The 13,431-nt window shown below is 51.5% G+C and overlaps 2 protein-coding genes across 17 annotated transcripts in view; one reads left to right on the top strand and one right to left on the bottom strand.

Annotated features, from left to right (window-relative positions):
* The window catches only part of LOC147020022 (neurexin-1-like), a 1,432,118-nt gene that overhangs the window by 1,413,880 nt on the left and 4,807 nt on the right, over nucleotides 1-13,431 (top strand). For 9 of the 13 annotated variants that reach the window (XM_085894955.1, XM_085894954.1, XM_085894953.1 and 6 more), the window contains one exon: nucleotides 2,817-5,309. The exons of 1 other annotated variant lie outside the window; for it this stretch is intronic. In XM_085894955.1, the coding sequence (XP_085751081.1) occupies nucleotides 2,817-3,505 (689 nt within the window). In that variant the 3' untranslated portion in view covers nucleotides 3,506-5,309. Of the gene's footprint in view, nucleotides 1-2,382; nucleotides 5,310-13,431 lie in introns of those variants that run through there. 3 more of the 13 variants (XM_085894959.1, XM_085894957.1, XM_085894956.1) reach the window with 2 other exon arrangements.
* Nucleotides 5,389-13,431, bottom strand: part of POMT2 (protein O-mannosyltransferase 2) — a 156,439-nt gene continuing 148,396 nt past the window's right edge. For all 4 annotated transcript variants that reach the window (XM_085894961.1, XM_085894960.1, XM_085894963.1 and 1 more), the window contains one exon: nucleotides 5,389-5,726. In XM_085894961.1, the coding sequence (XP_085751087.1) occupies nucleotides 5,621-5,726 (106 nt within the window). In that variant the 3' untranslated portion in view covers nucleotides 5,389-5,620. The remainder of the gene's footprint in view (nucleotides 5,727-13,431) is intronic.

Here is a 13,431-nt window from a genome sequence, read left to right as displayed (position 1 = left end):
GGGAAGATAAAAGGAAGGGAGAGATGATGTCCTTTAATGTAAGAAGTCAAGTAGACTAGTGGAGTGGTGAAATGTCAAGGGTTAGGAGGTCATGATACATCAGAGGTCAAAGAGACCAAATCTTGCGTGTGGGTGAAATGTCAAAGGTCGCAGGGATTTTGCACCATGGAACTCCGTGACACGTGGGAAAATGGGAACAAATTAATGAACAAATAAAAATGAATAAAGAAATTGCAGGGGCGGATATTTGTCAAAAAAAATTACAAACAACAGTTGAGATAAAATCATTAAATCGCAAAAAAACGGTTGTTGATCCCATTGGGTGCTAATGTGTCAAAAATGAAAATACATTTTGATTCCTTGCGTTTTTAGGTGTCAGTGATGTCCAGCTGCAGAGAAATGCATGTATCATGTGTTGGATGGAGTGTTGGAATTTTTGATCAGTTTTATTTGGTATCATAATTATTGGGCCACTCCTTGAAGAATAGCTCCTTGAAGCATCGTGCAGTGGACAACAGCTCGACAAGTATATCAATGTCATAAATTCCTTCCACGCTGCCCTTGATTTCACGTCAGACATTTCAGATCTTTACATTGCCCTCCTTGACATCAATATTTCAATCAAAGGCAAACGTCTGGCTACTACCATTCACTATTAGCCAACCGATTCACACAGTTTCGTGTTATACTCATCCTTCCATCCCACTCGTATTAAAAGGTCTGTTCCATAGGGCTTTGTTGTCTGTTCAGCAATGACTCAGACGTCAAATCAGTCTTGATGTGATATGCCAGTTCTTTGCCATTTGCCAAGCATGGGTAGCACAGCACCACTGTGCTGCACCATGCCCGCAACACTGATAGATGGAAGGCTATGCAACCTTCCCAGCTAAAAACTGAAGAAAGACGTTGATTTGATTTGACTTATCACCATAACAATCTTGTCGGCAAGAGCATAATCCAAGAAAACTTCAAGTTGTTGCAGAATTATTGGGAAACCATTTCAATTTTTTTTCTACAAGCCCCTTATTTCTTTTAAACAGGAAAGGAATCTGAAAAATCCCCCAGTTAAAGGATCGTTGCCAACTCACCTCCAACCAGGCACTTTCAAATGTTCATATAAGCAACATGCAACAACCTTGCCTTCATCAGAACAACCACCTGCATTCAAAGACTCAAAAAAGGACCGCAAAAAAAACTGCACCTCCATCCCTGCCAAGTCACAGATCATTTGACTGCACTTCCTGTAATGTTAAATACAATATCAGCTGCACTCTCTGTAACAAAGTCTACATTGCAGAGACTGGATGCATTTCCCTGAACACCTACTGAATGTAAGAACCAACAGCACAGATGTTTCCAAACCAATAGCTCGTCACTTCAATCTTCCCAACCATTCCATCCAATACATGGCCATCTGTGATTTATCTGTATCAGTGTACCACCAACATCGATAAAAGCAAGGAATTACATTTTATTTTCAAACTTTACATATTAGCATCCAATGGGATGAAACAAAAAACTTTTTCATTTATTTCTCTTATCCCAACCATTTTCTTCTTTAACATTCTCCTACCCTTCCTCCAGTTTATTTATTCATTAATATTTGTACATTTATTATCCATTTTTGTTTGTTCCAATTTACCCTCGTGCCTTTCATCGTGCAAACTCCTTACATCTTTCCCTGTTACATCCCCATTTGAGATGCGATGTCTTCGATCTCCGATGTGTAATGATGCCATCTCGACCTTGATGTTTCACTCTCTCCCTTGACCACTGAAGTTTGTTTACATCGTGATCCTGATCCCTTAACCCGTATTTCCCTGTTTTTCTCCGACGAAGGGTAATGCTTGAAATGCCAGCGTCGCCTTGTTTCTCACCGTGGGATATTTCTGCTTTCTAATTTCTTGTTTTGAAAAATCCATTGCAAGTCAGTGTTTGCTGCAGTTTGGAAGGTCATTCCAGAGCATGAACAGACCAAAACCGGATATCGTAGCCAATAATTTGATCACATTACTGATCAATTGGTGTGACAGAGGAATGACTACAATGAGAAAAGAAAGTGAGGAATTGCATAAATTAATAATGAATGTACTCATAAGTGACTGCACATAAACATAGAACACTTATATAAATACCAAAGTACTTATTAGCCCATGTGTTATTTATGTTTTAAAATGTACATATCCATAGGGCCGTTCAAAATTTTATTGTAGCATTTCCAGTTAATCGCAAATTGTGACAAATAATTGTTTTGGGGGGCGTGTGGCAGAAGGGGTGGGGGGCGGGGGTATTATTCTTTTTATACAATTGATGGACATCATATTTGAAACGACTCTCCTTTTTGCATTTCTGACCTTCCTTTCTCATTATCGATCTGTACAGGTGTTCAGTTGATTGTAGCTCTTCTACTGTTCGTGACAACTGTAATACCTCAATCATGCACCGTGAAATCCTCTTTCAACTACTTACCTGGCTCACCTCCTATGCTGCACCAAGGCCTCACCCCACATGCAAAGCAACCTCCTTGCCTCCCTGTTCAGCAGCAGTGCAAAACACATGGCTGCAGCTGCCCTCCACACTGCCTGTCCTCGGTCCAACCTGTTTTTCTGGGGTCCTTCAGCAATTTGATCCCTCTAGTTTCTACTAGTTCCTCTTTCCCTTGGCCCTTCTCTCTCTCTATTCCTTGTTCACATCCTTACATTCCTTTGGCCTATCCACTGGACACTGTTTCAAAGGCCCTGGCTTGGTGGGCTTCCAAACCCGTTGAAGAGCCGTCCTGATGCCATCGCCCACTCCCTTGTGCCCGACGACGGCAGATCATAAGGGCTCAGCCCCCTTCGAAAGTGATGGTGTTGGCGCGGGCTACGGCAAGGCGTGGGAAGCCAAGGACACTCGTCCTGGCGTTTGGCCTCCAATCCTTCTCTCCACAACTACCACTACAACCACAAGTACAAGCACAGGCACCTCCATCCCTGCCAATGCCGGGGACACGGTTGAACGGGCACCTGGGAAGGACTCGAGGACAGTGGCAGGGGCAACCGGAGGCTTCGTGCCACCGGATGTCGTTCTGGAGCCCCCACCAACACGCAGTGGCGGGGAGGTACGGGCGGGTCCACCCGTGGTAACCTCCCCGATGTCTTTATCCACAGCTCGGCCTGGTGGGCGGCAGCAAGCCGGTGGGGCGGGTGCCAACCCCGATGGAGACGTCTCTGGAATCGCGTTACGAGAATCTGGAAGCACCACGGGAATGGTGGTGGGGATCGTCGCTGCAGCCGCCCTGTGTATCATCATTCTGCTCTACGCCATGTACAAGTACCGCAACCGCGATGAGGGTTCATACCATGTTGACGAGACAAGAAATTACATCAGCAGTAGTGGCGGGGGGAGTTCAGGTCAAGCCAATGGTGCTCCGGGAAAGCAGAGCGGAGGGGGAGGTGGTAGCAAATCAAAACCACCCATTCCTGGAAAGGCAAAGAAGAACAAGGACAAGGAGTATTATGTTTGAGTGTTGTAAAGGCACGGACCCTTTGGGAATGAGTGCATTTGAACTTTGTGATTTTTCTCATTTTCCACGATGGTTTTTCTCTTTCATATTTTCATCACTATTCCTGATCACGGTCATTGTCCTTAATTCAGTTAATTTCTTGTTTTAATTTCCCAATGATTGTATTACCTCGATACGACATTCCCGACTCCCACAAATCACATTCATTGGTCATTTATTTTTGTTCATCTTTACGTGACAACAAAAAAAAACCTGATGTTCAGGCTCTCCAATACTATTATTACTATTCCTATTACTACTACATCCTTATCCTGACCTGGACTTTGCCAGTGAAAACTGAGTAACAGGCGAAGTAGCTGGCTGTGACCGTCTTGGGACATAAAACTCGCAATGGAGGGGAAATTGCAAAAGTTCCAGTGGCGCTCAATGCCGAGGATGCCATTCGCTATCTCCGGTTGCTCTAATTAATTATTGTTTGTTTTTCTTTATTATTGGTGATGCAGTCATTTTTTTATGGATAGCAAGTATTTTAAAGCCAGATTTGGCTTTTGATGAAAAGGTTACAGATGGTTGATGACATATATAAGCGCATGTTCATCCGCATACACAAACACAAGCCCATGTGCAGAAATGTCAAATTTGACTCTTTGCCAGAGACAAAGTTACACAAACTTGAACTGCCCACAGATCAATTGGTTTGTAAATGTCCAACCATACCTGCCTTTCTGCAAAACTAGAAAAATTGCACACTTGTGCACTGCAGTGAAGATAGATGTTGAAATGACATGTGCTGGCCTTTATCCCCCACCTGACCTCCACTTTGGAAAACGTTAGTGATTGCACAAAGCAAAACATAGTTTGCATTCACTAAGTGGATGACAAATGATAAAGATGTATTATTTACTTCATTTGGTTAGCGACTGAAAAGTATTGTTGCAGTAAATTTGACAGAAGAAAAAAAACTGTCAAATGACAACCAACAATGACAGATAAATTTAATTATAATGGGAAAATGAAACAATTGGAAATTTTAAAACATTTTAAAAAATTGGAATTTTTTAAAAAATCGAAAATTAAATAATTGAAAAAATATTTAAATAATTGGGGAAAAATTGAAAAAAAATAACAAAATTAGTAATTGAAAAAAATTCTTTGAATAATCAAAACAAGGATATTCAATGAACGGTTTCCTGCAGATGTACCCATATGTTTAAAGTGTAGTGCTGTTTTGTGGGTTGAAGAGGGCAGACTGGCAAAACTAGAAAAGAATAAGAAGAGGAAGAAAAAGAATGAACTGCCCATGCAAGCACTTCTGGTAGCCTGTAGTTCGTGTGTGGCTGTCTGTGCACGTCCAGGGTTTTCGTGCCGTCTTATTGCACCTTACCCATATTTACTGAGAGTCGATAAAGTTTGTGAGGATTGTATTTACATGATTAAAAAGTGGTTGTACATAACATGTTTAAATCCCTCATTGAGGTTTTTCTTCAATTATGAAAACGACTGGAAAATATGCATTATTGCTTTTGGAAAATCCATCACTGCCAGCAATTCAGCCGTTCGACTTTGGTTTTGTCTTCATGAAGTGGTAAACTTCCCACACATGGCCCCAACTTTCCTCCACTCTCCCAACCCTACCTTAAGCTATTGAGTGGTGTTTAAGCCACCAATTATTTGTCGTTAGATTTTGCTACATTCGCTCCCCATTGCTTCATTCCAACCTTTTGACTCCCACATCCGGTGGAAAGCTCAAGTGCTTTCCTATGCACTGTTTGCTCCATTTACTAATAAATGCATTCCTTATGCATCACCAGTGCTGTTTTTACAAACTCTCCCTGTCTTGTCTGTGCTCAGCCTTGTACTCTGTAAAACAGTCTTCTCACACATTTCATAACTTCCAGAGTTTTTATTTTAAACACAAGGCACGGAAAGACTTTTCAAAACGTACTTATGGAAAACACCTTCAATAGTGATGACCCTTCTCTAAGTATTACATTCTCATCAACATATTCTACACAAGGAAAGGTTGCTTCAATATTTTTCATTGTTTTACTCTGGGTAACGACATGATCAAGGCAAGGGGATACTTATAACCAGCATAGTGCAAATGTTCCAGCATTAAAACTCCCAGGAATCCAACCACCGCAGGCCAAACATGGTTGCACCAGGCTCATCAGCAAGGGGTCCAACAGTCCCATATGCCAAAGGATGAAAGAGGTAGAAACTGCAATGCACAATGAGTCGATATTATAGAATGAAGAGCAAAAATAAGTCTTCACAATAAATCCAGAAAAGATTATATAATGTTGTTGAGCTAAATAGAAGGGGCACAAGTTTACAGATTGCTTATTCAACCACACCAGCTGGAAGCATGTGGTAAAAATAATACCACGATAGAAAAGGAAACCAGAGTTGGTGTCAAAGCCACCCAATGCTCGCCTGTTTAAACATTTATCGTTTTTAAAAGACCAGTCCAATAATTAATATTTTTTATAAAGCATTGCAGTGGTCTGATCCAAATAATTTAAAAGTAATATATGTATTTGTATATTGGACTCAGGAACAAGAGCGCAAGTGAGCACAATATATGCCTGAACAAGAAGATAAATACAGAATTGTGCTACGACATGGAAAAACAGCATCCTGGTTGCAATGGCAACCACTTGAGATGACGAACGTATGTCGCGGCACACCTTCTCCACAGTCTGTACCTATCTACCAAATATGAAACGTGAAAGTTGAAAACTTTGGGAGTTAGAGTGCGGACAGGAACAGACGGACGGACCACCGGTATCACATAATACGCCCTGATATATATATATATATATATATATATATATATATATATATATATATATATATATATATATATATATATATATATATATATATATATATATATATATATATCGGGCTTATAAAAAATAGTGTGGTAGATAAAAACATCAGAAAGGAAAAAATAACTTGCAGCAAAAACTTTAACATTTTCACTCTCACGCTGATACTCACGCTCACGCCGGGGGTATCGCAAAAGCTCTCTGTTCTTCGAACAGGCGAACGAAAAACAAGAGAGTAAGCCTTTTATTCTTGTGGTGGTTGAAAGAGCTCAAAAATCAAATAAAAACATTTCTTTGCAGCAAAGACATCGTGGCACATCATCAGTTCATATTGCATTACAAATTTTCCCGACCCCCGACCCACACCCTCCCCCACCCCCTCCCAGACCTTCACACCCTTCCCAGACCCTCCCCCCTACCAGACCTTCACCAACTTCCCAGAAGCTTCCCCCGCCCCCAGTCCTTCACCCACTTCCCAGACCCCCACCCACTTTCCAGACCCTCACCCCTCCCAGAACTTCACCCCCTTTGAGACCCTCACCAACTTTCCAGGTCCTCACCCCCTTTCCAGGCACTCACCCCCTCCCAGACCTTCACCCATTTTCCAGAGCCTCCCCCTCCCAGGCCTTCACCCACTTCCCAGAACCTCCCCCTCCCAGACCTTCACCCACTTTCCAGACCCTCCCCTCCCAGATCCTCACCCACTTCCCAGAGCCTCCCCTCCCAGACCTTCACCCACTTCCCAGACCCTCACCCACTTTCTCGACCCTCACTTCCCCCAAGACCTTCACCCACTTCCCAGATCCTCCCCTCCCCCTCCCAGATCCTCACCCACTTCCTAGAGCCCTCCTCCTCTCAGACCTTCACCCACTTCCCAGACCCTCACCTCCTCTCAGACCTTCACCCACTTTCCATTAGCCTCCCCCACCAGATCTTCACCCATTTTCCAGACCCTACCCTCCCAGACCTTCACCCACTTCCCAGACCCTCATCCCCTCCCTGATCCTCACCCACTTCCCAGACTCTCACCCACTTTCTCGCCCCTCCCCTCCCTATAGACCTTAACCAACTTCCCAGACCCTCCCCCCTCCCAGATCCTCAACTACTTCCCAGAGCCTCCCCCCTCCCAGACCTTCACCCTCTTAACAGAGCCTCCCCCTCCCAGACCTTCACCCACTTCCCAGACCCTTTCCCCTCCCAGACCTTCACCACTTTCCAGAAACTCCCCGCTCCCAGAACCTCACCCACTTCCCAGACCTTCACCCCCTTCCAGACCTTCACCCACTTCCCAGACCCTCACCCCTCCCAGACCTTCAACCACTTTCCAGACCCTCCCCCCCCAAGACTTTACCCACTTCCCGACCTTCACCCACTTTCCAGAACCTCCCCGCTACCAGATCCTCACCCACTTCCCAGAGCCTCCCCCTCCCAGACCTTCACCCAATTCCCAGACCCTCCCCCTCCCAGACCTTCACCCTCTTCCCAGAGCCTCCCCTCCCACACCTTCACCCACTTTCCAGACCCTCCGCCCCCCCAGACCTTCACCCACTTTCCAAAGCCTCCCCCTCCCAGACCTTCACCCACTTCCCAGAGCCTCCCCATACCAAACCTTCACCCAATTCCCAGAGCCTCCCCTCCCAGACCTTCACCCACTTCCCAGACCCTCACCCACTTCGCAGACCCTCACCCCTCCCAGACCTTCACCCACTTTCCAGAATCTCCCCGCTCCCAGATCCTCACCCACTTCCCAGACCCTCACCCCCTTCCAGACCTTCACCCACTTCCCAGACCCTTTCCCCTCCCAGACCTTCACCCACTTTCCAGACCCTCCCCGCTCCCAGATCCTCACCCACTTCCCAGAGCCTCCCCCTCCCAAACCTTCACCCACTTCCCAGACCCTCACCCCTCCCAGACCTTCACCTACACCATCCCCCATCCCAGACCCTCACTTACTTCTCAGACCCTCACCCACTTCCCAGAACCTCTTCTCCCAGATCTCCAGCCACTTCCCAGGGCCTCCCCCCTCCCAGACCTTCACCCACTTACGAGAGCCTCTCCCCTCCCAGACCTTCACCCAATTCCCAGATCCTCGCCCCTCCCTGACCTTCACCCACTTCCCAGACCAACACCCTCACCCCTCCCAGACCTTCACCAATGCCTTCCCCCATCCCAGATCCTCACCCGTTCCCAGAGCCTCCCCTTCCCAGACCTTCGCCCACTTCCCAGACCCTCATCCCCTTACAGACATTCACCCACTTTCTAGACCCTCCCCCCCCTCGACATACACCCACTTCCCAGACCTTCACCCACTTTCCAGACCCTCCCTGCTCCCAGATCCTCACCCACTTCACAGAGCCTCACTGCCTTCCAGACCTTCACCCACTTCCCAGACCCTTTCCCCTCCCAGACCTTCACCCACTTTCCAGACCCTCCCCGCTCCCAGATCCTCACCCACTTCCCAGAGCCTCCCCCTCCCAGACCTTCACCCACTTCCCAGACCCTCTCCCCCTCCCAGACCTTCACCCTCACCTTCCCCCATCCCTGTCCCTCGCATACGTCCCAGACCCTCTACCACTTCCCAGACCCTCCTCTCCCTGATCTCCACCCTCTTCCCAAGGCCTCCCCCTCCCAGTCCTTCACCCACTTCCCAGGGCCTCCCCCCCTCCCTGACCTTCACACACTTCCCAGACCTACAACCTCACCCCTCCCAGACCTTCACCCACGCCTTCCCCCATCCCAGATCCTCACCTACTTCCCAGATCCTCACATCCTCCCAGATCCTCACCCAGTTCCCAGAGCCTCCCCTCCCAGACCTTCACCCACTTCCCAGACCCTCACCCCCTTCCAGACCTTCACCCACTTCCCAGACCCTCACCCCTCCCAGACCTTCAGCCACTTTCCAGACCCTCCCTGCTCCCAGATCCTCACCCACTTCCCAGACCCTCACCCCCTTCCAGACCTTCACCCACTTCCCAGACCCTTTCCCCTCCCAGACCTTAACCCAATTTCCAGACCCTCCCCGCTCCCAGATCCTCACCCACTTCCCAGAGCCTCCCCTCCCAGCCCTTCACCCACTTCCCAGACCCTTACCTCCTCCCAGACCTTCACCCACACCTTCCCCCATCCCGGACCCCCACTTAATTCCCAGACCCTCACCCACTTCCCAGACCCTCACCCACTTCCCAAATCTCCACCCACTTCCCAGGGCCGCGCCCCTGCCAGTCCTTCACCCACTTCTCAGAGCCTCCCCCCAAAAGACCTTCACCCACTTCCCAGACCCTCACCCACTTTCTAGACCCTCCCCTCCTCCTTGACCTTCACCCACTTCCCAGACCCTGCCCGCTCCCAGACCTTCACCCACTTCCCAGAGCCACCCCTCCCAGACCTTCACCCACTTCCCAGATCCTCACCCACTTTCCAGAACCTCCCCTCCCCCGAGACCTTCACCCACCTCCCAGACCCTCCCCCTCCCAGATCCTCACCCACTTCCCAGAGCCTCCCCCTCCCAGACCTTCACCCACTTCCCAGAGCCACCCCTCCCAGACTTTCACCCACTTCCCAGACCCTCACCCCCTCCCAGACCTTCACCCACACCTTCCCCCATCCCAGATCCTCACCGACTTCCCAGACCTCACCCCTTCCCAGATCCTGGCCCGTTCCCAGAGCCTCCCCTTCCCAGACCTTCACCCACTTCCCAGACCCTCACCCTCCCTGACCTTCACCCACTTCCCAGACCTACACCCTCACCTACACCCTCACCCCTCCCAGACCTTCACCCACGCCTTCCCCCATCCCAGACCCTCACTTACTTTGCAGACCCTCACCTCCTCCCGGATCCTCACCCTCTTCCCAGAGCCTCACCTCCCAGACCTTCACCCACTTCCAAGACCTTCACCCACACCTTCCCCCATCCCAGACCCTCACCTTCTTCCCAGATCCTCACCCACTTCCCAGAGCCTCCCCTCCCAGACCTTCAACCACTTCCCAGACCCTCACTTACTTCCCAGACCCTCACCTCCTCCCAGATCCTCACCCAGTTCCCAGAGCCTCCCCTCCCAGACCTTTACCCACTTCCCAGACCCTCACCCCCTTCCAGGCCTTCACCCACTTTCTAGACCCTCCCATCCCCCGAGACCTTCACCCACTTCCCAGACCCTCCCCCTCCCAGATCCTCACCCACTTCCCAGAGCCTGCCCCCTCCCAGACATTCACCCACTTCCCAGAGACTCCCCCTCCCAGACCCTCACCCCTTCCAGACCCTCACCCCTCCCAGACCTTCACCCACTGTCCAGACCCTCCCCACTCCCAGATCCTCACCCACTTCCCAGAGCCTCCCCCTCCCAGACCTTCACCCACTTCCCAGACCCTCACCCCCTCCCAGACCTTGACCCACACCTTCCCCAATCCCAGACCCTCACTTACTTCCCAGACCCTCACACCCTCCCAGATCCTAACCCAGTTCCTAGAGCCTCCCCTCCCAGACCTTCACCCACTTCCCAGACCCTCACCCCCTTCCAGACCTTCACCCACTTCCCAGACCCTCACCCCTCCAGACCTTCACACTTTCCAGACCCTCCCCGCTCCCAGATCCTTACCCAGTTCCCAGACCCTCACCCCTTTCCAGACCTTCACCCACTTCCCAGACCCTTTCCCCTCCCAGACCTTCACCCACTTTCCAGACCCTCCCTGCTCCCAGAACCTCACCCACTTCCCAGAGCCTCCCCTCCCAGATCCTCACCCACTTCCCAGAGCCTCCCCCTCCCAGACCTTCACCCACTTCCCAGACCCTCTCCCCCTCCCACACCTCCACCCACCCCTTCCCCCCACCCAGACCCTCACTTACTTCCCAGACCCTCAACCACATTCCAGACCCTCCTCTCCCAGATCTCCACCCACTTCCCAGGGCCTCCCCCTCCCAGACCTTCACCCACTTCCCAGAGCCTCCCCCCTCCCAGACCTTCACCCAATTCCCAGACCCTCACCCCTCCCTGACCTTCACCCACTTCCCAGACCTACATCCTCACCCCTCCCAGACCTTCACCCATGCCTTCCCCCATCCCAGATCCTCACCTACTTCCCAGACCCTCACCCCTCCCAGACCCTCACCCCCTCCCAGATCCTCACCCGTTCCCAGAGCCTCCCCTTCCCAGACCTTCACCCACTTCCCAGACACTCACCCCTCCCAGACACTCCCCCCCTCCTAGATCCCCACCCGTTCCCAGAGCCTCCCCTTCCCAGACCTTCACCCACTTCCCAGGCCCTCACCCCTTCCAGACCTTCACCCACTTTGGAGACCCTACCCCCCCTCGCCCTACACCCACTTCCCAGACCTTCACCCACTTTCCAGACCCTCCCCGCTCCCAGATCCTCACCCACTTCCCAGACCCTCACCGCCTTCCAGACCTTCACCCACTTCCCAGACCCTTTCCCCTCGCAGACCTTCACCCACTTTCCAGACCCTCCCCACTCCCAGATCCTCACCCACTTCCCAGAGCCTCCCCCTCCCAGACCTTCACCCACTTCCCAAACCCTCACCCCTCCCAGACCTTCACCCACACCTTCCTCCATCCCAGATCCTCACCCACTTCCCAGACCCTCACCCACTTCCCAGGCCCTCACCCCTCCCAGACCTTCACCCACTTTCCAGACCCTCTCCCCTCCCAGACCTTCACCTTCACCTTCCCCATCCCAGACCCTCACCTACTTCCCAGACCCTCACCCCTCCCAGATCCTCACCCACTTCCCAGAGCCTCCCCTTCCCAGACCTTCACCCACTTCCCAGATCCTCACCCCCTTCCAGACCTTCATCCACTTTCTAGACCCCCCTCCCCCTCGACCTTCACCCACTTCCCAGACCCTCGCTCTCCCAGATCCTCACCCACTTCCCAAACCTCCCCCCTCCCAGACCTTACCCACTTCCCAGAGGCTCCCCCTCCCAGACCTTCACCCACTTCCCAGACCCTCACCTCCTCCCAGACCTTCACCCACTTTCCAGACCCTCCCCCCCCCAGACCTTCACCCATTTTCCAGATCTTCCCTCTCCCAAATCCTCACCCACTTCCCAGAGCCTCCCCCTCCCAGACCTTCACCCTCTTCCCAGACCCTCACCCGCTCCCAGACCTTCACCCACACCTTCCCCATCCCAGACCCTCATTTACTTCAGAGACCCTCACCTCCTCCCAGATCCTCACCCACTTCCCAGAGCCTACGCTCCCAAGACCTTCACCCACTTTCCAGACCCTTCCTCCTCCCGGATCCTCACCCACTTCCCAGAGCCTCCCCTCTCCCAGACCTTCACCCACTTCCCAGACCCTCACCTCCTCCCACACCTTCACCCACTTCCCAGACCCTCACCCCTCCCAGACCTTCACCCACTTCCCCGACCCCCTTAGACCTTCACGCACTTCCCAGACCCCCCCCCTCCCAGATCTTCCCCCTCCCAAATCCTCACCCTCTCAGACCTTCACCCACTTCCCAGACCCTCACCCCCTCCCACACCTTCACCCACTTCCCAGACCCTCACCCCTTCCCAGACCCCCTTTAGTCCTTCACCCACTTCCCAGCCCCCTCTCCCAGATCTTCCCCCTCCCAAATCCTGACCCACTTCCCAGAGCCTCCCCCTCCCAGACCTTACCCTCTTCCCAGACCCTCCCCTCCCAGATCCTCACCCACTTCCCAGACCCTCCCTCCTCCCAGACCTTCACCTACTTTCCCAGACCCTCACCCCTCCCAGATCCTCACCCACTTCCCAGAGCCTACGCTCCCCAGACCTTCACCCACTTTCCAGACCCTCCCCCTCCCGGATCCTCACCCACTTCCCAGAGCCTCCCCCTCCCAGACCTTCACCCACTTCCCAGACCCTCACCCCTCCCACACCTTCACCCACTTCCCAGACCCTCACCCCTCCCACACCTTCACCCACTTCCCAGATCCTCACCCCCTCCCAGACCTTCACCCACTTCCCAGACCCCCCCCTTCCAGACCTTCACCCACTTTCCAGACCCTCCCCCCTCCCAGATCCTCACCCCTTCCCAGAGCCTCCCCCTTCCCAGACCCTCACCCACATCCAGGTCCCCACCCCCTCCCAGACTG

The sequence above is a fragment of the Eptatretus burgeri genome, chromosome 9, assembly GCF_056783735.1.
Source record: "Eptatretus burgeri isolate ZD-2024b chromosome 9, Ebu_testis_v1, whole genome shotgun sequence".
In the NCBI taxonomy this organism is placed as follows: Eukaryota; Metazoa; Chordata; class Myxini; order Myxiniformes; family Myxinidae; genus Eptatretus; species Eptatretus burgeri.
This window is presented reverse-complemented; position numbering and strand designations above follow the sequence as displayed.